Consider the following 25654-nt stretch of genomic DNA (forward strand, 5'->3'; position numbering starts at 1 on the left):
AGAGTTGTTGCCAGTAAAAACTTAGACACATTAACCAGGTATATCAGAAGGTTAACTTCTAATACTTGGGCAGTTTTTCCTTTGCTAATAATTACCTGCTTGCATGGAAGTGACAGTGGCTGGGATGGAAGACTGGGGAGTGAAGATACCCAGTGCTGCCTGGAGAATCTGTGGAGAGCAAAAGCTATACCACCCCCTTACACAATAGAGAATAGAACCAAGCAGCTTTCGAATCTTTTATTTCAGAAAATAGGAATTGCCCTCCCGATATACACTGTTTACTGTGTGCCAAACTCTCTGCATTGTCTCACTGACTGCTTAAGGTTCATAACTGAACCAAGACTGCCTTTTTCTGGAGGAAGACACTGCATTTAAAAATATGAATGTTAAGAAGTTGAAGGATGTCCTGTATGTGGGGTGGGTACAAATTATGGTGTGGTGAATGGACAGAGAGAAGGAAGGTGAATATGGTCAAAATACTTTCTGTATGCGTGTGAAAATGGAAGCTTGTTGAGTTTGGTTTGGGGATTGGGAAGCAGGATGAGGGAGATACACACAAAACAAAACAAAACAAAAGAGAAAGGAAATACAAGAACGAAAGTCCTAAGACCACGTATGACAACACAGTACAAAAATTCTATCAAAAAAAGGGCTGGTTCTGAACTTGGAAATTACGATGGGAAACAAAGAAGGGGTACACAGGATGCTTGGAGATAAAGTTAAGATGAGTTGATCAGATTCACCATTGCTAGACATTTAGCATCTTGGTCCATTTCTCATTGCTATTGGAGAACACCTAAGATGAGCAATTTTTTTTTTAATTGTAAAGGTGATGTGTAGAGGAGCTATAGTTACATAAGTCAGGTAATGAGTATATTTCTTTTGGAACAGAGTCACTTCCCTCCCTTATTTTCTCCCAGGCTCCTTTTGCCTCCCGAGTTATATAGTTCATTTCCAACATAGTGTCTAGTGAATATCACTGCTGAATTGATGAACCATTTGTAAGAAAAGTTTATTTTGTTTTCACAGTCCATGGGCATGCTGAGGAGAACTTTGTGCTGAGTAAACAGGAAGAAGAGTAAGTACATACATGAGAAAGAAGCAAAAGAGGAGATTAGTTTCACTATGATCTGTTCTTACAATCACTAATGCAGCATTTGCTTGTAGTTTGAATCCATTTGTGAGGGTGGGCTTCCATGACCCAGTCACTTCCTGTTAAGACCCATCTTCCAACATGGGAGACCATTTGTATGAATCCTAGGGGACATACCCAAACCACAGCACTAGCTAAGGGGAAATTTTAAATTGGTTCGCACCAATTTAAGGAAAAATGAAGATTTATAGGTAAGTATAAGAGAGGCAAATAGGACAGGTGCCCCCAAAGCTATTAAGTAAAGTGACTTCGAGACAGGCTTGGAGGAATCAGAAACGATTCGCGTTTTCAAAGGTTTCAGGGTCCTATCCCATTGGGTCAGGATGGCATTTCTGGCTCCATTCCATTTCCCAGGGCCCATTAGGCGGTATTGATAAGGAGTACATGGTCCAAAGAAAACTTCCCAGGCTAATCTAGGATCTGTGAGGAACAGAAATGGGATGTTGGGTTTTGCGCCAAGGCATGTAGCTATCTCATCCATGTAGGAAATGAAGTCAGATTTGCTTTGACTGGGAGATTTGATAGCACCCCTGTGAAGAAATAAAGATGGCAACTTTTCATCAATTACTCTATACCCTTTGATTCTCAAGTTACAAGACACATGCTTCCTCTTACTCTGGTTACTTCCTTTTCTGAATAAAACTGCTTTGGGAATATGTTTTTCTCTGTTAGAAAGAAAAAGTAAAAGAGGCTTATATACTAAGGGTATTTTTAGGGTTAAAATTTATTGAAAGATGTACTTGCTAACTGGAGGTATTTAGAAGAGACTCCTTCTTGAATTTGATAGGAATGTAGAGCCTTGTTATTCTGAATGAAATAATTGATGATGAATAAACAGGACCAGAGAGCACCATATAGATGATGGACACATAGTTTTCATTGGTATCAGTTGTGGATCTAGTGGACCATATATGGTACCCAAGAACTGAAGTTGACTGTAATATGACATTAGTGTGGGTGAGATTTGTATTCATACCTATTTCTGTTAGTACATGTTCATGATGTCCCAATGTCATTAAATAAATAAGCACAAAAATAAATATCAAATGAAGTGCATAAAACATTCCAGCCTGAGAAGTGATAAGACAACAAGACAGAATCGAGATTTCTGGAGGCCTAGTGAAGATGGGCTCATTTATAACAGCTTTTGAGTCTCATATTGCAGACCTGGTGCCACTGTTTAATCAGAGGCAGAGCTGAAACTAAAGATATCTTCTCCTGAAACACAATTCAGTTATTTCTGCTTCTTTAGAATTCTTCATTGGAATGGCATTTACACTGAGAATCCCTGATCTTACTGGGTTTCTTTCTGGCTTCCCCATCACCAGTTAGAGTTCATACCTTTCAATGAGCTGCTCCTTTTTTGTGGCTTCAGCCATTAATGTCTGCGATGGAGGTATCTTGCAGAGGCCTATGAGAAAAATCAGAATCAACATTTAAGTCAAACATAGTGGTTTTATAAAAAATAAATTATTCTAGCTTTCCTGTCATTTCTGGCTTGCAACTGTTCCAACTTCAGAACACATGGAAACAAGAGGTTTATCTTTGTGATTGTTATTCTCAATGTATTATGTGCAGCTATTTCTTTCTCTTTTCCCTCCTATGGTTAATCTCATGTGGTTACTGTACCTGACTTTGTTACCTAGTATATTGTATGTTTATCTGTTTATTTGAAATAGGGAAGGGAAGGGGGGGAAACAAGATGATTTGGAGGGGGTGGGGGGAGAGAAAGGGGGACAAAAACATGAGAAGGGATATCAATGTTTGAGAAATAATGTACCTACTACCTGACAAATTTAACTGTAATCACTCTATACATTACCATGACAATAAAATTTAAAAAAAGAAGAGAGAAAGAAAAAGCCAAAGCTGAGAATGAAATTCAAGTGCCCAAGTAATGTGGAGGTACAATCTCTCTCCTATCTCAGTTCACCAGGGAACTCCGTTGACTGTGAGAGAAGTGTCCTTATGGCTTTGGCCTCAGCCTACACAACTTTTGTCAGACATCAGCACCTGTTTCCCCTCTTTCTCTCCCTCTCTCTCAATACAGCTTATTTTGTCTTGTTCATCTGTGTTATATCCATGTGTATTGTAACTATTGCAGCTTAAGCGGAAACATTTCAAATGACCCCTCTCTACAACTCTGCCTTGGTTCCCATCCAGTTTTGCTCTGTGGGGAGTCTTCATGTGGAAAGTATCTCTTCATCTCATAGTGACTCTGTCTGCTTGAATGGTTGTGAGGACTCTCTTGCTCTCAGTCTCCTAGCTAGACACACTTAACATTTGGCCTCTACTGCTGGCTAGTCTAAATTCTTAACCTGCCTAGACACTGGCCATTCTCAGCAGAATTCTCTGGCTGCCCAGAGTCTGAAATCCCAGTCTGTTATCTTGTTTCCTTGATACCTCTCTCTCCTCTTTTATAATCACTCCATTTCTTCTTCAGTGACCCAGGTCTCCCCTGTCCAAGCTGTCCACCATCTCATTTTGGCCAGTCCTGCCTCTGCCCGGCACCCCATGCCAACCCTGGGTGTGGGTTTGTTGTCCAACAGTTACTGACCTAGCACAGCTCTGAGCTGAACTTTCTGCTGGCATTACATTGATTTGTGAAAATCTAGTCAGACTCAGCACTTTCCTGTGTGCTTCTCTGAAGCTCTGCAGAGAAGTGTGCAGTGACTTGCACGATGGGATCTATCCAGTAAAGTCGTTTTGATCAGCTTTACCATCCTAATAAGCATTGTGACCTCATTAGAAAAATACTTAAAAAAGCTCCTCAGATACTTAAGACTCTAATATAATTGATTAATGCTGTGAAAGCACTTTAATTGACCATAAGGAACACAAATTTGTAATCATTTAATGAAGATTCAAGGACTTTTTCCCCCTCTAAGTAAAATAATGATTTTTTTTTGCCAGTCCTGGCGCTTGAACTCAGGGCTTGGACACTGTCCTTGGACACATTTTGCTCAAGGCTAGCACTCTGCCACTTGAGCCACAGTGCCACTTCTGACGTTTTCTGTGTGTGGTACCCAGGAACCGAACCCAGGGCTTTGTGCATGCTAGGTGAGCACTCTACCGCTAGACTACGCTCCTGGCCTAAAATAATGATTTTTCTAAGCACTTCCTTTCTCCTCCCTAATTAACTTGCTGGTCAACTTTGGAAAACCTAACTTTTTAAATATGGTCAGTATCTGTTAGGGTCATATAGTGAAATAGATGTCAGCAAAGAAATGTCAGCACCCATTTCATACTGTTATACTTTATTGGGAATTGATTTCACTCAGGAAAGATAACTAGTTGACTGAAATGTGAATGCTGCTTCTATTGAAACACAATGCAACTGCAGTTCTTTAAAATGTGTAATAATGTAAAACTTGCCCTGCTTTCAAGGAGAAGATGAGAATGGCAAGGACAGAGAGCAGCAGGGTCAAATGGGTTTGTACTGTGTGTCAAATATTCTAATTGTTTTTCAGACATTATTTCTTTAAAAAATCCTAGATAGAAAGGGTTTGTTATGACCATATATGTGCCCAGATATATACATATATAAATATAAATTGCTTAAGTTCTTTTAATACTTCATATCCTCTTAGTTCACATCTGTTTGGTTTTAGCTGATACTAAATGGTGAGACACTAGTTGCTTTTGTTGTGTGGTGCTGGCAGTGGAGCCCTGGGCCTCACATGTACTAGTCAAAATCTCTAGGACTCCAGGCCTGGATTTTGGCCTGGAGTGCTTGCCTAGCATGCACAAAGACCCGGGTTCAATTCCTCAGCTCAAGTGGTAGAGCTCTAGCCTTCCAAAAGCCCAAGGACAGTGCTCAGGCCCTGAGCTCAAGCCCAGGACTGGTAAAAAAAATCTCTAGGACCTCAGTCCTAGACAGGGTGATGATTTTAAGATTCAGTTAATGCTGTGTGGCTTTAAATAGAGTAATAATACCTTTGAAAACTCTTGTAGCCCATCGTGCTTGGAGCTCTGTGCCTGCTAAAATGGAACCAGTGAGGGTGATATGGCCAATGATGGCTAGTGTGGCTCTCTCCAGGTTTGAGGGAAAGACTTGCTTGTATAAGAATATTTTCTTTGTACAAAGGCTCTTCAGAGGTTCTTCCAAAAAGGGGAAAGAAAATATATATCCAGTAGTGAAGATCACAACATCAATGTTGGCTTCTACTGTCCCATCATCAAAGACAACAGAGGTTTCTGTAAAATTCTTCACACTGGTTTTCATGGTGATTGTCCCACAGAGGAGGCAGGCTGGAAGCTCATCGTTCACAATAAATTTCGGAGTTTTTCTTTGACACAAGAGAAAAAAGTCACTGCAATTATATCTATGAGACCCTGCACCAAATGATTTATCCAGTCAGTTGAAGGAAATTATCTGCCAACCCACGGAAGTGAATTGACCAGTATCTGATTCAAGGCTATCTCTATTACAGTATGTTTATACCATGTTTTGATTTTTTACTTTCAGTAGAAGACATGAGGAAAATAACTAAGCCTATACTTTCTTAACTCCATCTATAGTTATCTATCTCTCAGAATTCTTTCCTGGAGCCCTTCCTTCCTTCCTTCCTTCCTTCCTTCCTTCCTTCCTTCCTTCCTTCCTTCCTTCCTTCCTTCCTTCCTCCCTTCCTCCTTCCATGCATTTCCTTTCTTCTTCTTTTTAATTCTTTTTTCCTTCATGTCCACTGTAAAGCACATAATAAATCATCTGAGATCCAATGGTTTCATTTCACCTTGGCCTTCAGGAATGACATTAGACAGAGAAAGTTCATAAGAAACTGACTAAAAATAGAATCATGATGGCAGGGAATGTGGCCTAGTGGTAGAGTGCTTGCCTAGCATGCACAGAGGCCTGGGTTTGATTCCTTGGTACCACGTACACAGAAAAAACCAGATGTAGCACTTTGGCTCCAGTGGTAGAGTGTTAACTTTGAGCTGAAGAGCTCAAGGACAGCACAAGGTCCAGAGTTTAAGCCCCATGACTAACAAAAAAAAAAATAGAGGGCTGGGAGTTTGGCCTACTGTTAGAGTGCTTGCCTAGAATGCACAAAGACCTGGATTCAGTTCCTCAGTACCACATACATAGAAAAAAGCTGGAAGTGGTGCTATGGCTCAAGTGGTAGAGCTCTAGCTTTGAGGAAAGTCCAAGGACAGTGCTCAGGTCCTGAGTTCAAGCCCTACAACTGGCCAACAAAATAGAAGCATGAATCTATTTATACTGATTAACTAAATTTGTGTTGAATACCTCATTCTACCTAATCATATAGACATATTGCCTATAAAATTAACAAAGAATCTTTTGCTTTTTTATAATTTGAAATACAGTTTGTTAATAAAGCATCATAAATTACATCTAATGACATTTCATGCAATTCAAAGTTTTCCTTTTTTCTGGCCAATATGTGACTCTTTTTAGAGGTATATTAAAACGTATTACTTCAGAGCTCTCCATTGACTCAGTCAGAGCCGACAGTTATTTATTATTTAGCAAGAGTGGCACTTGCTCCTATTTTCCCCCTTTGGCACTGTTTTGGACTTCTGTACCTTTTTTCTTGTATGTATATTGGGGAGGAGAAGGAGAAGCACAAAAATGGTGGGACAAATAGTGAACTAACACAGCAGTGACACTCGCTAGACACTATGTTGAGAAGGAACTATGTCACTTGTGGAGGAAGGGAGTCAGGAGGAAAAACTGGAAGAAAATGAGGGCAGAGGTCAATAAGAACTGTACTCAATACTTAGTACTGTAACCCCTGTAACTACCTTTACAATAAGAATTACAAGAAAAAAGAAGAAGGTAGCTAGTGTACTCAAAGATGTTGGCTTGCTGATCTTTTTTTGTGGGAGCAGTTCTGAGAGTCTTCACGGCTAATTTAAATATTCGAAATTTCAAACGGGAGAGGATAGCTATCATCATTGTTCTTACTATTCCCGTTTGTACACAGAGAATGCTTCACTATCAAGAGCTGGACATTGTCTCAGGGATAGGTTTATACAGGATAAAGAAAGGCAATGTCCATTTGAGCACAGGTGGCCCACTCCTGTACTCCTAGCTACTCCGGAGGCCGAGATCTAAGGATTATGGTTTGAAGCCAGCACATGTGAAAAGTCTGTATGACACCCTCTAATTAACCACTCAAAACCCTGAAGTGGAACTGTGGCTAAAGTGGTAGGGCGCTATCCTTAATCAGAGAAGCTCAGGGCACGCCCACCTGCGCATCTCCTCTCTTGTACCAGCAGTTCGGCGTCGTTGCTTTTTTAGGGAAGGGAAGAAAAAAAAAAGACAAGAAAAAGGAAAAAAAAAATAAAAGGCCGAAATCATGTTGATGATCATGGCAGAAATGGCAGAGCAACGACTTGCAGATGGACGTGATGCTGGCCGAGGGCAGCCAGAGGAGTTAGGCCCCAGGGAGGAGGAGGCGGGGTCCGGGGCCCAGCCCCGGGCAGCGGCGCGGCGGCGGCGGGGCCGCGAGGAGCAGCCCGGGCCCACGGCCGCCGCTGCCGGCCTCGATTTCGAGAGCGAGAACGAGGAATTCGATGGCTGGGAAGATGAATACGAGTACCCCGAAGCGGATCGGCTGGGGGGCGCGGGCTACCGAGTGTCCGCCGCCCTGGAATAGGCCAACAAGATGTTTCTGAGAACCTCCCGGGCCCGTAGGCCGCCCTAGATGGGGGGTTCCAGATGCATTACGAGAAGACCCCCTACGACCAGCTAGCGTTCATCGAGGAGCTCTTCTCCTTCATGGTTGTCAATCTCATCGGTTGCGATGAGATGATCGATAGGGAGTAAAATCAGAGGCTGGTGGCAAAAAAAAAAAAAAAAAAAAAAGAGGAGGAGGAAACTACCTAAGGACAGATTCCAACATTCCGCTCCACCGTTTGGGGTTTCCTTCCCAATAGCTCTGTGCCTGTGGGGGAAAAACACAAAAAACAAAAACAAAAACTTGATCTTGGAATAAATGTTTTTTTTTAGAAAAAAAAAGTTGTCTTTTTTTTTTTTTTTTTTGGTTTCCCTGAAGACAATAGGACAGTGACTGGACAGTTGTGAAAAAGGAAAAGAAATATGGAAGGAAGGAAAGAAGGAAGGGGGGAGAAAAAAAAAGAGCCTAGGACTGTGGAAGTCTGTTTTCGAGAATGTCCTGGAACACTTTTGTTATTGGTCCAGATTTTTCTTTTCGTTGGGGAAGACATCTTTTGGACACGGTCTGCCTTAAAGATGATTTTGCAAGAGGATTGCCAATACAAGAGCCCACGGACACTAGGCAGATAATGACAAGAAGAGAAATGCATCCATAAGACATCTTTGAATCATTTGGACTTGAGACAACTCAAAATTATAGTTTCTGATCTTAGACCATTTGTAATTATTGAAGATTAAATTTGCATTGTTAGATTAATTATTCATATCCCCAAAGGATGAAGAAACTAAATATATAGAGTGATAGATAGATCATGTGCTGTTATTTTATAATGTGTTTGCCAGGAAATTGAAATGTTGGTACATGTAACCTCATCATGTATCAAGCAGCTGTGAACTATAATCAGGAAAATTCACTGTCTTGACTATTTTAATTGTCAAAAAAAGAAACCCTTTTTTTAAAAAAGTTTCAATTTAGACGTTAAAATGTAAGTGAAAGTATAAAGAGAAAAAGGTATTTCTAGCACCCTTGGATACTAACGTGTATATTTTGTCTTGCTTGCTGTTCTTTGTTAAGGTTGATGGTTGAACTTGATATTGGGAAAATTCTCAAGTAAAAGGAAATCCCAGAATGGTTTGTTTTACAAACATTATACTATCTGTCTTTGAAAGTAAACCTAGCCAGAAATCCACCTCAGTATCTGAAGTTTTCCTCTGTCTCCTCCTCTAAGCTTGTTATTCCTTATGCACCAGCATTGGAGATAATAAAATTTCTTGTTCAGTGTGAAAAAAAGAATTAAAAGCTCAGGTTACAGTGCCCAAACCCTGAGTTCAAGCCCCATGACTGACAAAAAAACTAAAACAACAATGTCATAGTTATTGGACATTTGGAGTTCTCAAAACTGTATAACAAGCAAGGCCGGGAGTTTGGCCTAGTGGTAGAGTGCTTCCCTTGTATGCACAAAGACCTTGGTTCTGTTCAATTCCTTGGTACCATATACATAGAAAAAAGCTGGAAGTGGTGCTGTGGCTCAAGTGGCAAACCACTAGCCTTGAGAAAAAAAAGTAAGAACAGTACTCAGGCCCTGAGTTCAAGCCCCAGGACTGGCAAAAAAATTTTCGTAGATCAAGAAATACCGATGTAAAATACCGTCTGAGAAATGAAAAAATCAAAACCATAAGGGGATACCATTTTACCCCGTTAGGTTGGCTATTACAATAAAAATGTTGGCAGAGGTAATGGAGAAAAGGGAACTGTAGCAAATCACTGGTATAGCAAAGCCATTATGGAAAACAGTATAGTTTCCTTAAAAACAACAAAAACAAAACAAAAGTGAGAATAAGCCAGGTTGTGGTGGCACAGCTATAATCCTAGCTACTTGAGAGCCTAAGAGTGAGAAGAGAGTGGTTCAAGGCCAAGTGGACAGAAAAGTTTACAAGACCTGCCTTCTCATCTCATATCTCTGTGCAGAGGCATACCTCTGCCACCTCAAGCTACGTGACAGGCTGAGATTGGGAGGCCTGTAGTTGTAAGTCAGTCTGGGCAGATAATCCATGGAAGGGAAGGTGAACACAGGTGCATTTCTGTGATTCTAGTAACAATGAAAAACTTAAGATATAGTGGACTGAAGGTCAGGTGCATGCCTGGGTGAGAGGCAAGACCTTACCATAAAAATAATGAGCAATATCTCACCATCCTAGCAAGCATGAGGCCCTGAGTTCAAACCCTAGTACCATCAGAACAAGAAAAGGAAAAAAGAACAGATCTACCATATGATCTATTTATCCCACTTCTGAAAATATATCCAAAGGACATGACCATGTTTGTAGAAGTACTTTTCACAACAGCTAGCATCCAGAATTAACTTGGGCACCTATCAATGGATGAATGGATAAAGAAAACATGGTATATATACACAGCAGAGTATTATTCAGTTAAAGAAGGATGAAATATTGTGGAGCAAAATGGATAAGTTTAGAGGACATGTTGTGTAAGCCAAGCTAGACACAGAAAGACAAGTACTGCATGTTCTCTTTCATATGTGGAAGCTGAAAGTAAATAGCGACTATTAGAAATTAGGAAGAATATGAGAGTGAGTAGGAGTGTGAAAGATGATGTTGAATTTGACCAGTGAATGCTATATGCATGTGTGGAACCTTATTAACATGTGTATTAATACATGAGAAAAGTCAAGAAAATAAATAGGGATGAGGGTATTGTTCACTGCAGGAGTATTTGTGCAAGTCCCTGGATTCCATTCCAGTAGTGCAAATTAACCAACCAACCAAACAAACAAGCAATAAAAGATTTCCATGAAATAAAAAAATTACCCTTTTGTGATACTTAATCCATAATTTTCATGGTTAAATCTTTTATCCATCGTTCTCTCTTGCATCCAGTTCAGGAAAGATGCAGGCAATATTTTCTTCATAAAAAGTTTCCACCTTCTTGTAAGCATCATGTTGAAAGGGTAGCCCCAGTCTGAAATCCGGCTGATAACCCAGGTGCCAGTTCTAGTACTAAGGAATACCTGAGAAGAAAAATGAGAAGTATATGCATGCCCACCACTGGTCCCCCAGACGTCATCCATGTGTTCCAAATGCTAACATTCTTGTCTAAGAACAGAGAATCTATGTTCACATAGATATACATAGAACTATGTATATCCTGTACTTGGCACTGTTCTAAAGAAACAGGTCACCTGATTATCTATCTGTCTATATATGTTAAGAATTTTCATTGCATTTATAGAATTATCCATAGCTAAGATATAGAACCAACCCAGATGCCACTCGGTGATTGGATCACAAAGATGTGGTATTTATATACAATGGAATTCTATGTTGCCATCAGAAAGAATGATTTGCCCCATTTGCAAGGAAGTGGAAAGACTTGGAAAAAAATCATATTAAGTGAAGTAAGCCAGACCCAAAGGTTTTTCTCTTTTGCAGTAGTTAGTATGCATCTAGGATTTTCCACAGTAGCTTAAAAGCTATGTACATATGGCTACAAAGGATGAGGCTAAGTGAAATGAAATCCAGGAGAGGGAAACAAGATTTATTCTTGTGCTTATTGTCTTTTAACGTACCATGTGAATTTATTTCTTTATTCTTTTATTCCCTTTTTCTTTATCTTTTTTTCTTTTTCCTCCCCCTTATGGTTTATCCTCTTTACTGCTGTATCTGACTGTGGTACCTGTTATATTGTATATACATTTATTTGTTTATTTGAGTCAGGGAAGGGGAAAAACAAGATGACAAGACAAAGGAAGAAAGATGAACCATTGTAACAGCCAAATTCACAAGACAATATGTTGGAATGAACTTTACAGTTGGGAGGGGGTGGGAGGGAAATTGGGAAAAAAAGATGGGAAGGAGTAACAATATTCAAGAGATACTTAACTGTAACTCCACTATACACCACCCTGATAATAAAATTTAAATAAAAAAGAATTTTAATAATTGTAAATAGATACTAAGCTGGCAAATATTTTTTTAATTTCCATATATTTTTTATTATTATTATTTTTTTGGGAGGGGTCAGTCATGTGGCTTGAATTCTTGGCTTGGCCTTTGTCCCCGAGCTCTTTAGCTCAAGGCTAGTGCTCTACCACTTGAGCCACAGCGCCACTTCCATTCTTCTGGTGGTTAACTGGAGATAAGAGTCTCATGGACTTTAATGCCCAGGCTGGCTTTGAATGGCAATCCTTAGATCTCAGCCTCATGAGTAACTAGTATTGCAAGCGTGAGCCACCAGTGCCTGGCAGCTGGCAAATCTTAAATAAAATTTCAAGCGAAGGCTTATAAGAACAGTTTTTAAAAAACTGAATGAAATATAAATGTATTCCCTGTAGAACTAACTGCTTTCCTACAGTTGATGCTAAAATGCTAATTGGTAAGTCTATGTTTAGCCTTTTCTAAAATCATATATAATTCTTGGGTGCATTAAGGGATTCTTTTTGTCCCTAAATAAGGGACAAATCTGATTTCTAATAGAACATTTTGAGAAAATTGGAAAACACCTTCCTCTTTCTATTCTTATACAGGAACTTGTCAGAATTGCAAAGGGAACGAATGACAGGATGTAGTGGCATACACCTAATTCCAGGACTTTTAGGGCCAAGACAAGAAGTGTATGAGGTAGGCTTAGGAGAGACAGGTGAGGGAGACAGGGAGAGGGAGGGGGAGGGGAGAAATATAGGGAGAGGGAGAAGGAAAAGAAGGAGAAGAGGAGAGGAGGGAGAGGGAGGGTGAGAAATAGAGGGAAAGGGAGAGAGAAAGGAAGGAGAGTAGGAGAGAGAGAGAGGGGATGGAGGAGAGGAAGAGGGGGAGGGAGGGGGACAAGTAGAGGGAAAGGGAGGGAGAGGGAGGGAGAGAGGGAGAAGGGGAGAGGGAGCATGGAAGGGGGAGGGGGAGTAGAGGAAGAGGGAAGGGGGATAGGGGAGAGAGAAAGGGAAGGGGAGAAGCAAAAAGAGAGGGAGGGAGAGAAGGAAGAGGAGGGGCACAAGGAGAGGGAGAGGAAATTGCCTTTTGTGGTACAAAGCGTCCATTTGGCCTTGTTCCTGTAACAGTGCTTCTGAAAACTACTATGTTGTTTGGCATTCACATGATTTTTCTGGATGCTATTTGGAGACAATTCTGTGAAGTGAACATTTTTAAATAGTCCGTAGATTTAAGAGTGGCTTTGCATCTTTTCAAGAACGTTTCAACTCATCCCATGGCAGCAGCACCATTGAACAAGTAACTAATGCGTAATCTTGAATCCCTGCCTCTGGCCTGTGGCCTCTATGCATGGGGCTGGGGACTCTACTTCAGAAATCATGTACCTGAGCCGCTGTTCGGCTGAGCTCCACCGCGAGGTCTCCTCCAGTGTTCCCAAGACCAATCACTAAGATACGTTTGCCCCGAAAGGCATCTGGGGTCCTGTATTCTTGATTGTGTAGTATCTGGCCTTTGAATTCATGAATTCCTGAGGAGGAAGAAAAGATCAAATGATCTGAAATCTCTAAAGCTAGAACCCTCCTATATACCAATAGTGTCTGCAGAAAAGGGGACATCTCAGAAATACGGCAGCCCTTTCCTTCTGCCACTAGGTGCAGGGAGTAGAAATAGCATAAGAGGGTTCTCTTTCCTGGGACTTGGTTCAAGCTCAAGGTTAGTTCAGGTAAAAGCTTAGGAGACCTCACTTTGATTAACAAAAAGCTGTGCTAGGTGTTGGGCACTGGTGGCTCACAGGCCTGCAATCCTAGCTACCCAGGAAGCTAAGATCTGAGCAGCACAGTTTAAACCAGTTGGAGCAGGAAAGTCCATGAGACTCATCTCCTATTAGCCATCAAACCATTGAATGTGAAGGTGTGGCTTACATGCTAGAGCACCAGTCTTGAATGAAAAAGCTCAGGCACAGTCCAGAACCTGAGTTCAAGCCCCAGTACCAGTACCAGTATAGACACACACACACACACACACACACACACACACACACACACACACTTCAGGGTAGCATGTGCCTGTTATCCCAACTATTCAGGAACAAAAATATGAGGGTCACAATCCAGGTCAACACAAGAAAAGAGCAGGAGCCTTCTTAAATAAATAACTAGAGACAAAAGGGCAGAGACATGCCTTACATGATAGAATGCCTGCCTACCAAGTTTAAGATCCTAAATTCAAACTTCACTACCACACACAAAAACCCTCAAGGTTATCAAAATATCTACTCTATAAGCAATCTACATATTTTATACATTCCATATCAAAATATCAATGACATTGTTCCCAGAACAAGGGAGTGATAAAACCTCCTAAATTGTTTAGGGAACCACAGCAGTCCTAAAATAGCCAAAGTAATCCTAAGGTAAAACAATAAAAAAAATGGGAGCAATCACATGGTTAACATGATTAGACTTCCAAATATATGACAAAGATGACTAGTCATCAAAACAGCATAGTACTGGGATTTAAGAAAGCTAGATAAAAACCAGTTGAACAGAACAGAATCTAGACAGACTCACATAGCTATACAAGTGTGAGCAACATGCATCTCATCCATGATCTGTACTGGGAAAATGGGTATTCACATACTGAAGAATGAAGCTAGAATGAATTTGCCATATGCAAAACAACTCAGAATCAATTAAGGAATTTAATATAGGAACTGAAACTATGAAACTATTGGAGAAAATATAGATGAAGTTGTTTTGGATAGATGCCAAAAGCACAAATAACAAAAGCCAATGGGATTACATCAAATTCCAAAGCAGCCTGTGGAATAGCAGGAAATATTTTTAGATTCTACATCTGATCAGGGGCTAACATCTAGAATATAGGTAGACAAAAAACTTTTTTTTTAAGTGGCAGCACACCTAAATAGATATCTCTCCAGTGAAGACATACAAATGAAAATGGCTAATAGATATATATAACAAGATGATCAAAATCACTAATCCTCATGGAAATGCATGTCAGACTACAATGAAATATTTCACTGCAGTTAGAGTGACTAGTATTAAAAAAAAGAGCAAACACAAAAACAAAAACTGGTACTAGAGAGAATGTGGAGAGAGCAAAACCATTTAACACTGTTGATGGGAATGTAAATTAGTGCAGAAATTACTTAAAACAGTATGAAGAAGCTTAAAAATAGATCTACCATATGATTCAGCAATCACACTACTGGGCATGTATCCAAAGGAAATGAAGTCAATTTGTTGACAAGACATATGCACTCCCATGTTTTACTACAGCACTGCTCACAAGAGTTAACAAATATAAACAATCTAAATGTTCATTGATTGAAGAGTGGATAAAGAAGATATGACACACACACAGTGGAATACTATTCAGCCAAAAAGGATGATGAGCTCTTCTTATTTGAGAAAACACAGATGGAAGTGGGGTCATTATGTCTCATAAGACAGGCACAAAAGAAGACAAACATCATTTAACAGAATTCATGTGTGGAATCTAACAGAGTTGATCTCATAGAATTTGGGCGTAGAACTGTGGTTATTTAAACTGAAGCGATTGTGCAGGAGGGATGAGGAAAAGTGGTTTCTTGCTAGATAAGAGAAATAAGTTCAGATATTTATTGCATAGCAGTTGATCACAGATAACAGCAATGTACTTTATATTTCAGAAAAGCTACAAGGAAGGACGTTGAGTATTTTAATACAAGTGACAAAGAATTTGAGGAAATAGATTTGTGAATCCTGATAGGACATTACATAATTTATACATATATCAAAACATTACCTGGTACCCCATAAATAATAGACATTACTGCCAATTAAAAATAAAATCACTGGGCCGGGAGTTTGGCCTAGTGGTAGAGTGATTGCCTAGCATGCACGAAGACCGGGGTTAGATTCCTTGGTACCGTATACATAGAAAAAAAAAGCCAGAAGTGGTGCTGCAGTTCAAGTGGTAGAGCTCTAGCCTTGAGAAAGTCCAAGGACAGTGCTCAGGCCCTGAGCTCAAGCCCAGGACTGGCAAAAAATAAATAAATATAATCACTTTAAGCTGGTGTGGTGGTGTATACCTGTAATCCCATCACTTAGGAGGCTGAGGTGAACCATAATTTAGAGACCAGCCTGACCTACACATTATACATAGTGAGGCATTGCCTCAAAACACCAATAAGCAAATAAAGTAACAAATGTTGGACTGGTGGTTTGTGGATATGTTACATTTGAAAATTGAATTTTAATTTACTTAGTATTCACTATAAAATTTTTGTGTCAAGTTGTCTTGTAAATAATTATTTTTGGGGTTTAGAACAATGTTACAGATACTTCGTGCTTATTTGACTTTATTTGGTAATAACAGTGGGAATTACTAGGGGCAACAGAGAAAATATTGATGATGAGAGCCGTGATGGCCTAATTGGCAGGTGAGTGGAAAGGGAATTGAAGGGAAGCCGGGAGCTTACTGGAAATGGAGTCTCACATCAGTGCTTCAGTGTTCTTGAAGGGTCAGTGAATATAAATTGAACTTTTCCCTAGATTATATAATTCATCTACCATTCAGTCATGAAGTCATTGATTTATTAAGAAATAGTTATTGAATAGCTATAGTATATATCAAAAATATAACCAAAGATTACTAGAAAGAAAACAATACTGCAAAGTAAAAAGGACTTTGCACAACTGGCATCTGAATAGGCAGTGAGAGTCTAACCAGTAGTCTGTTTGCTCAAGTAACACATTTCGCTGTAAAACATGGTTTTAAGAAGGGGCTAGGATTCCTTTACTCCTAGGACAACAACAAGCCTGAAGCCTTACTACCATTCACAACATTGCTTCCTAGGAAATTAGGAATTAAACTCCAACTTGATTGCTAAATATATTTTAAAATAGGATATTCTTTTTACTTGTGATTTGATTTAATAAGCTTTATATTTCATTTTCATGCCAACAATTGCAACTTTTATTATTCACATTCTTATTAGTCTTTTTTTCAGTGGCTAAAATAGAGTTCAAAACTTGACTTACTCAGTTGTTTTCAAGGTCACCAAAGAGGGACTTGAGCATAACCATTCTACATTTTACTAATCTTTATTAGACTAGCTTTATTTTGCACCCCTGAAGTTGAATAAATACTAGCTTTCCAAACACTCTCCTTAAAAATGAAGATTTTTCTAATCATAAGTATATTAAAAAGAATGCTGGGTAATGTTTTATTTTATAAATTAATATGTTTCTATGACATACAAACCCTTAGCCTAATTTTGATTAAGTTCTAAATACTAAGTCCCAGTGATTGTAAATAGAGATTTCCTCCTTGAACACTTGTTTGTTAAACTTGTCATTTAAAATATGATGTAAAAATCAACGTTAATAAATTCTCTAATAAACAAACAAACAACAACAAAAAAGAATGCTGGGGCCAGCAGATGGCTCAAGCAGGAGGCACCAAGTTCAAATTCTAATATTGAAAAGAAAACTAAAACAAAAAAGAATGGTGAAGTTAGAAGCATTTTCAGAAGGGAATTTCTAACACTCTTTTTTGGGTAGTGCTGTTCTAGGACGTGTAATGGATTATCGTTGTGGTGGCTCTTTTGAATAGTGGATTTATTCACGCTCACGTGTATTTTCTAGTTTGTTTCTATATAAAAGTCTACCTTCTTTCCTTATATTCTCCATTTTCTTGCATTCTTGAATTATAATCTTGTTTCAAATGACCTATGAAGACCAAAGCCTGCTTTTATCCTCTTTTATGATAGATCTGATATTTTGACTATTGAAATTATAGTAGATCTACATTATCAAGTAAAAATCATGCACCACATATTAATAATCATAACAATATCTAACAAGATCCTATAACATTCTTTGTGTCTTTCAATATAATTTTGTGCATATTATTCTCTGGCGTAACCATCAAGCTATCTAAAATCATAGGGAAGTAGTTCCAATTAGAAAGCAATAAATTTCGGCCGGGAGTTTGGCCTACTGGTTAAAGTGCTTGCCTAGCATGCATGAAGACCCGGGTTCGATTCCTCAGTACCACATACATAGAAAAAAGCCGGAAGTGGTGCTGAGGCTCAAGTGGTAGAGCTCTAACCTTGAGAAAGTCCAAGGACAGTGCTCAGGCCCTGAGCTCAAGCCCAGTACTGGCCAAAAAAAAAAAAAAAAAAAAAGCAATAAATTTTTCCTTCTTCTAGAAGAACTAAAAAGAATTGTCATGGTGTCAAGTTGAAGTAACTCACCAGGAAATGATTCCAAAGGTAAATTGGGATTAAGGAAGTATCCAGTGCAAACCATGATAGCATCGAAGACAGCTCTATCCTGCTTGCCCTCTGTCTCTGTGACAACATCCCACTGACCAGTTTCACAGAAGTCTGGGCGTTTGGTCACACTGCACACAGTCGTCTATAAGCAGAAGACAAATACTCACTCTCTTCCAAACCTATGATATTTGTCCAATGACCCAAGTCTGCTGTTTAAGCAGACCAAGTTCTAGAAAAGGTCCTGCAAAGATTGGATTGTCTTGATCTCAGGATGTTAAGACAAACTTAGATCAGGGATCAAAATAGCAGAATCATTTCATTGGAAGGATTAAAGCAGTCAATTTTTAGTTGTGGTGAAAATATGTGTTAGGATTCCTGATGTATTAGAAAAATCTCATAAAAAGGAGTCTTTCCCCATTATAATTTCTGTGGTTCAATATTGTAGTCATTTCATGAACAAAATGGGTTTTGTGAAACAAAAATCACTGTTCCTTCCCTCTCAAAATATTTTCTTAACTTCATTCTAAAGGAGACTTTGTTATTTAGAGGAATCCAGAAACATTTTAGTGGTTGATTTGAGGAAAATGATTTATTTGAGCAGAAGGATTGATGAGGAGAATATGGTCTGTACTATTCATCTAGATAAAAAGCCAGGAAATTTTACTTAAAGCATCCTATTTCCATTAGATTGCTGAAAGGCCAGATCCATTCACTGATTTCCCATCACCCAACGTGTCTCACCTTAAATCGAATGTATTTCAGAAGGCCAAAATGCTCAACAAATTCTTGGAGATAGTTCCAAAACTTCTCTTGGTTCATATAATTGGGGTAATCTTCTTGGTAAGGGAAGTCACTGTAACATGACATTTCCTTGCAGACATTTGTCATTACTGACTTGTAGACCTTGGTCATACCATCCTTGGAAACTTCCTGTGGTGAAGGTACAGTTAATGTGAGTGAATGAAGGAGAAAGGAGGAAAGAACAGAGATATTGGTCATTCAAGCCAGCTTAGCTGAACAGGGTTCACTGAAGCTTGTGTGCTCTTATAATCTTAATTACAGGAAACTCATCTTTGGGTTCCACCTAAGGTACCATGAGTAGCATTGGAATAAGGAAGTGCAATATGTTCTCCCAACCACTAAGAAGCTGATGAAATTTAAAAGGCATCTCAAAGGCTAGCATCATCCCTAAATGACTCCACAGTTGTCTGTCCCATCATTGGTTCTGGCTGTCTTTAGAATTTTCTCTAGTTATGACCCCTCCTGCCTCTCATAGTCTGGGTATCTTCCCCTTTGACTTGCCTTGGAGAATCCTTTGCTAGTTTTTCCTCACTATAGTCTCTTATATTTTCAGTCAGTGTTATTATTTTTTTCATATTAACAATTACCTCCCGCAGAACTTCAATGTTCAAAACAAACCCTCTTCACGACTTTATGCTCTTGTAGCCTTGTCTCTTTTCACTCTATTTCAGTCTTCAGCAAAGAATCCTCATGTGCTGGTAGCTTCTCTTTTCTCCCATACTGTCTAACTTATTGCCCGGCCTTGAGCTCCATCACTCAAAAACCAAAAAGCTCAACAGTAAATGTAATAAATCTCCCTCTCAGCAGTGATTTTTTTTCCTTAAGAAGCCTTCTGTCCTCCACAGATTTGTATATAGTAGCTGTCATAGCCCCGTAGCACTGAAAACCTCTACCACAGAGTTGATTATGCTGTACAACAATAATCTCTCTTTTGGTTTTATTTCCTGTGTGATGGTAAAGGAGGGATGGTTCTGGGTTGTGCTCCTTTGGGTCTTTGAAGAAGTACATGTTGGGTGAATGACAGGTAACATTACTATTTTAAAAAGCATACGTATGACTGGTAAAAAGTTACATTAAGACGTCAGTAGTGCTGGTTTATGGGCCTTGTTATTATATTTACTTTGAATTTTTTCCTTTGCTCATCCCAGTATTATTTTCTAAAACAAATGAGAAACTGTACCATCAAATACCAGAAGCGACACCAACCAGAATCAGTAACTTTCTTTCCACATTGACATTTGGTGGCTTCATTCAGTTCATGATATAATAGAAAAGGTTTTCTCATGCTAAGGTACATTGTAGTCATGGGGCTGTGACCACTTCTGATTACATTTGCTTATTCTGTCTTTGCTATTCATCTAAGAGTTCAACAAATGCATTCTCTTCCAGGAAAACTTCCCTGATTTACAACAGATAGATAGCTGTTGCTTTATTCTTCTCCCAAGTACATTTGATATTTGGGCCTACTTAGATTCTATCTGCCATCTAACATGCCACCATTGGAGCAAGTCTCTTAGCTGTCAAGAATACTCTGCTGCTTTATGATCAAGACTAATTAGATTCCCCCACTTGGCTGAAGATGATACTTGAAAGAAAGATTTGTCAGTTCCTGGGTTCTTTCTATTCTGATGATGTCAAAGTTACTCCTCCATCTTACTGATGCACTAGGTCTGCAAAGGTAGGAAATGTGTCTAGAGTGTGTTCTCTTTCCAAAACCCAGAGCAATGATTATGGGGGCAGTTGGAACTCAACTGATGAGAACTTCTACCTTCTCTAGAGTTTAATCTCCTTAATTCACTAAGGCAGGTCAGTTTATTTGACATGACATTCTACTAATTTTTAAAAAATTAGTCAAGCTTCAGACATCACCATAAACTTGCATACAGTTATTTCTCAGCCATAACTCTTTCTTTTCCACACCAAGGACCATGCCTTTGCATTTTCTTTTCATTTATTTTTCAGATTGCATTCTACATACTCTTTATCATGGTATCATGCATATTTGGGTTGTGGCAGGAAATGACTCTCCTCCTTGACAACCACAGAGTCTAAAACCACCATGTATGAACAGACACAAAAGCAAGGGCAGATTTTGACTGATAGAGATGTGTGTGTGGGGGGTGGGAGGCACGCACAGTAAACTTCCATAGTCCCCCGAAGTCATCACTTCTTTCAAAGCAGGTAGGCTCCAGGTCCTCATCCAAGCAGCATTTGATGGAGGAAAGGCCACTCACACCTGCTCCAATCACTGCAACTCGCTTGGCCATGATTTGTTCTGTTATGGAGAAGGTCAAACAGAGCTTCTTTGTATGAGAATGTCAGAAGTGAGACCTTGGAACAAGACCCAACTATTGTTGTGTAAAACATTTTTTTTCTTTCATCTTGGAGTGGAAGTAAAATACAGACTCTGCAATTCAATTGTATTGATAACAAAAAGATTTTCTTCCACTTCTTTGCTGAGGATATCCTTCTTTTTGTAAAACATTCATTCATGTCATTCCCCCCCCAATTTAGATGTTTCTTTTCATTATTAATGTATATTTGATATAATAAGCATGTGAACATTCTTTCTGAAGTGTTGTACTTTCATTGGTTTATAACATGGGGGAGGATTCAATAAACTATTTTATCTATTCAAGTTGAGAGTTAGACTCATTTTCCTTCTACACATCAGACTTCTACAAACCTCAGTGTGTCTTTGGTCCTGATTAGAAGGGAGAGTCATTTAGTTCCAGGAAGTCAGGTTTGCATCACACGATGCATAGACATGGCAAGGGACCTTCATTACAAGGACTGCTTTTCTGTAACCCCCTTGGCAGTCTAAAAAAATTCAGCATCATAGTTGACGCATCCAAGTATTGTTTTTTGGAAGTCATGCTGTGCCTTAATGGGTAGAACACTTCAAGTGAAAAATCTCAGAGTCAGTGCTGAGTCCAAGTCCTGTTACTCACAACCCCTCCAAAAATCCAAATATTGGTGTATATATATATATATATATATATATGTATAGTACCTAACTCCTTGAACATTGCACTAGACCCTACAGTATTTTTTGCAATCCTCCGCCGTGTGGGTTTTGTAGTCATTGTCACCCATAGTAATATTTGCCTTAGAGAACCAAGAGAACAAATACATATTGATCCCACAAGGACAATCAGTGGAGCACACAGCATCATCATTACATGTCCTGGAAGCATGCGCTACTAATGGGAGCTCCAGCCTTAATGTGGGTCTCGACACAGAAGCCAGGATGTGCACATAGTGTTTGTCTGAGTGCCAGAGGCATCCTGTGAATTCTGTCACTCAGCCCCCCCCCCCCAGGCTCAGGCTTGCTGGCTGTACATTTGAGGGAGGTGGGTTGGGGAATTTTTCTCTATGGTTTTGCATCTTGCCTCCTAATCGGAAGCATCAGGAAGAAAAATGGAGCCCTCATGCTGCTTGGCCCTGTTGAGAGTGGGCAATGGGATAAGAAGGGGTTGGGAAAAACACCTCTCTGAAAAGACTAAGGACCATTTTGACACTAGAAACAAATCATATATATATGTATATACATATATACATATATATTATTTTATTTTTTGTAGGTCCTGGCTCTTGAACTCTAGCCTGACTGCTGTCTCTGAGCTTCTTTTGCTCAAAGATAGCAGTCTATTACTTGAGCTACAGCACCACTTCCAGCCTTTTCTCAGTAGTTTATTGATAAAACCTTATTTATAAGCATCTCATGGACTTTCCTGTCTGAGCTAGCTTTGTAACTTGATCCTCAGATCTCATCCTCCAGGGTAGCTAGGATTACAGGTGTGAGCCACCACCGGAATTGGGCAAAATCTACACTTTTAAAAGAAGTTAATATCTACAAAAAAAAGGTTGTTTTGCTGTCTGCAAATCTACTAACAGGTGACCCCTAAACCTAAACCTAAACAACAACAACAGCAACAACAAAGCCCCTGTAAGTCAGAAGGTGGGTGATGATGCAGGTCTGGAGTGTGGGGGGAATGGGGCGTGTGCACTGTCAGTTGTGAAGTGTTGAGAAAGATAAAAGATAAAATATTTCTCTCCTTCCAGGTTGCTTGTATCTGATCCATTTTCAGAATGGCCGCCTGATGTACTGAGCTGAACTTCATACAACAGCAAAATACCATCCTATAGCTGACTAGCTAGCAATAACTTATTTATTTATTTATTTATTTATTTATTTATTTATTTTTTGTGGGTCAGGGGGCTTGAACTCGGCCTGGGAGCTCGTCAGCTCAAGGATATGGCCCTACCCTTGAGCCAAGCCCCACTTCCCATTTTCTAGAGGTTAATTGGAGATAAGAGTCTCAGGTCCTTTTGTGCCTGGGTAGGCTTTGAACCTTGATCCTCAGATCTCAGCCTGAGTAGCTAGGATTACAGGCGTGTGCCACTGCGCCCAGCTCAATAACTTTTTTTTTCTGCCAGTCATGGAGCTTGAACTCGGAGCCTGGGAACTGTCCTTGGGCTTTCTCAAGACTAATGCTCTACCACTGCAGCTACAGTACCGCTTCCAACCTTTTCTTTCTTTCTTTCTTTTTTTTTTTTTGCCAGTCCTGGGCTTGAGCTCAGAGCCTGTGCACTGTCCTTGGACTTTCTCAAGGCTAGAGCTCTACCACTTGAACCTCAGCACCACTTCTGGCTTTTTTTTGTATGTATTTGGTACCAAGAAATCGAACCCGGGTCTTTGTGCATGCTAGGCAAGCACTTTAACTACTAGACCAAACTCCCGGCCCATTTCCAGCCTTTTCTATGTATGTGTACTGAGGAATTGAACATGAATCTTCATGAATGCTTAGCAAGCACTGTACCACTCACCCAAACTCCTGGCCCTTAATAATAACTTTTTTTTTTTTGCCAGTCTTTGGGCTTTCTCAAAGTTAGAGCTCTACCACTTGAGCCACATCACCACTTCTGGCTTTTTCTATATATGTGCTACCTAGGAATCAGAACCTGGGTCTTCAGGCATACTAGGCAAGCACTCTACCACTAGGCTGAACTCCCAACCCAGCAATAACTTTTGAGATATGAATAGCCATAGGTGTTAGTATAGAGCAGATCATTAAATATTTTCTCAAAGCTGAAAAGCCAGACGTGGTATTTATCTAACATTTGTCCTTGCCTCTTAAACAGTATAATTTTATTGTTATTATTAAGGTACACAGAGGGATTACTGTTTCATAGATCAGGTAATGATCTTTGACAATGTCACCCCTTCTTTGCTTTTCCCATTCTGTCTTTGCCCACAAATTGTACACTTCACTTTCTACATTCTGAACACTAATCTGCATTTGTTCATTTTTTTCCCTCTGGTATTGCTGTCTCCCTGCCGCTGCTCTCACCCCACAAAAGGAAAATAATTCTGAAACACAAATCCTTATTCCTGCAAATTATGCAACGGATTATGATTTCTACATGGTTGGAATTTGATCAGTTAACTTTTCTTATCACCCCATGAACTTTATGGTAGTGCTTTCTGTCATGCCACCTACACAATAATTTGAGCTTCCCTCTTTGACCTGTTAATTCTCTTTATTTGTGGAAGCAGAGTGGATCAAGAACAATTGACTCTTCTCTGTTACTCTCACTGACACCTTCTTTCTGTATGCTTCTTTCCACAGATCAGTTTTGTTTCTCTACAACTTCCGTTTTGCTTGTTAACTCTCTGGCATGTCGTTTGTGCTGATCAAGAGGCGTCCCAGAAGAGCCTCACATTCCTCTGTTAAGGAATGAACTCTCCCAAAATGTACAGACTGGAAAAGCAGTTACTGGAGACAATTTTCCTGGAAAGTGAAAGGTCCAGGACACTTACCTTGTTTGTATGCTGTAGACACTTGAACTGAAATATTTCTCAAAGTTGAAAAGCTTATTTGTCCTTTTTTTTTAAATTGACTCGATTCTCAGTTTAAAACAAAAGCTGTTCGTCCTGTTTGTTTGTTCTGTCATTCTGATGACAGCTCCGAGTAGTCTCCATAAAAAAAAGAATTCTGTAAATCATCAGGAGCTTGACACTTCCGTGATCTCGGGGGAGGGCTAAATGACGTGTTAGGGCGTAGCTTTTGGATTGGAAACAAGTAAGGGAGTTCTTTCCTTTTCCCCTCCCTTGGAAACAGCTTTCAGGCAAAGTCCTCAAACTTACTCTAAGCAAGGGTAAGCAGTGCTGTTGTCATTGCTGCCTTTAGAGGGCGACAAATCACAGCCTCTCCAGTGACAAGCCCTTGACTTTTAGACTACTTCTAAGCTCTGACCTTTACATTAGTCAAAAGAAGAGAGAATAATAATTTAACTCAAGTTCTTCCAGGCCTAGTGTTCTAACTCCTGAAGTGTGATTTTTAAATTTCAGGAATTATAAGGAACCCAAGCAGTATTACCTCCCTCTACTGAGGGTGCTGGAAAATTGTGTTTGAGAAAGCACCACACACACACACACACACACACACACACACACACACACACCACACACACACACAGACACACACACACACAGACACTATCGAGCTACAGAAAAGTTGACTTACATGTTTTACCAGTGAATGCCAATCTACCTTCTTCATACTATAATAGAAGTTATTGCTATCATTTCTAGTTTGCCCCCCATTCCACTCTGTAATTTATTTCTTTATAGAGTCAATGTCAGATTATGTATCCCAGGTTGGCCTCAAACTTGTGGTCTTTCTGTTTCCTCCCTCAAGAGGGCTAGGAATAGGTATGTGCACCATTACATCCAGTTCTGTTAACCTTTTGATATCTTCTTTCTCCTTCTTCCTCTGCCACCCCTTCCTAGAAGCTATGACTACATTTCAACATGTATCTCAGAGGAAGG

At 39.6% G+C, this 25654-nt stretch overlaps 1 protein-coding gene and 1 pseudogene across 1 annotated transcript; one reads left to right on the plus strand and one right to left on the minus strand.

Moving 5' to 3' along the window:
- Positions 1-222: 222 nt before the first annotated feature.
- Fmo4 (flavin containing dimethylaniline monoxygenase 4) lies at positions 223-24844 on the minus strand. The gene is made up of 9 exons (XM_090340461.1): positions 24644-24844; positions 20955-21094; positions 18760-18948; positions 17998-18160; positions 13118-13260; positions 10623-10822; positions 5090-5442; positions 2495-2564; positions 223-1683 (listed from the first exon to the last, which is right to left on the minus strand). Exons 2-9 carry the CDS (start codon positions 21084-21086, stop codon positions 1284-1286), a joined length of 1650 nt encoding a protein of 549 aa, XP_090196587.1. The 5' UTR covers positions 21087-21094; positions 24644-24844; the 3' UTR covers positions 223-1283.
- On the plus strand, positions 6810-8118 carry LOC150057782 (EP300-interacting inhibitor of differentiation 1-like; annotated as a pseudogene).
- Positions 24845-25654: the final 810 nt, after the last annotated feature.

Source organism: Megascapheus bottae, chromosome 10 (genome assembly GCF_031878675.1).
Source record: "Megascapheus bottae isolate mThoBot1 chromosome 10, mThoBot2.hap1, whole genome shotgun sequence".
Taxonomy (NCBI): Eukaryota; Metazoa; Chordata; class Mammalia; order Rodentia; family Geomyidae; genus Megascapheus; species Megascapheus bottae.

What these genes read in the sequence shown, in the direction of transcription:
- Fmo4 (XM_090340461.1), bottom strand. Translation starts at nt 21,086, where the DNA reads ATGGCCAAGCGAGTTGCAGTGATTGGAGCAGGTGTGAGTGGCCTTTCC. An exon ending in ACCTTTGGAATCATTTCCTG is followed by an intron (nt 13,261 to 17,997) that starts GTGAGTTACTTC and finishes CTTCCTCCTCAG; the next exon opens with GAATTCATGAATTCAAAGGC. An exon ending in GGATTAAGTATCACAAAAGG is followed by an intron (nt 5,443 to 10,622) that starts GTAATTTTTTTA and finishes CTTGTGTCAAAG; the next exon opens with AAAAACTCCGAAATTTATTG.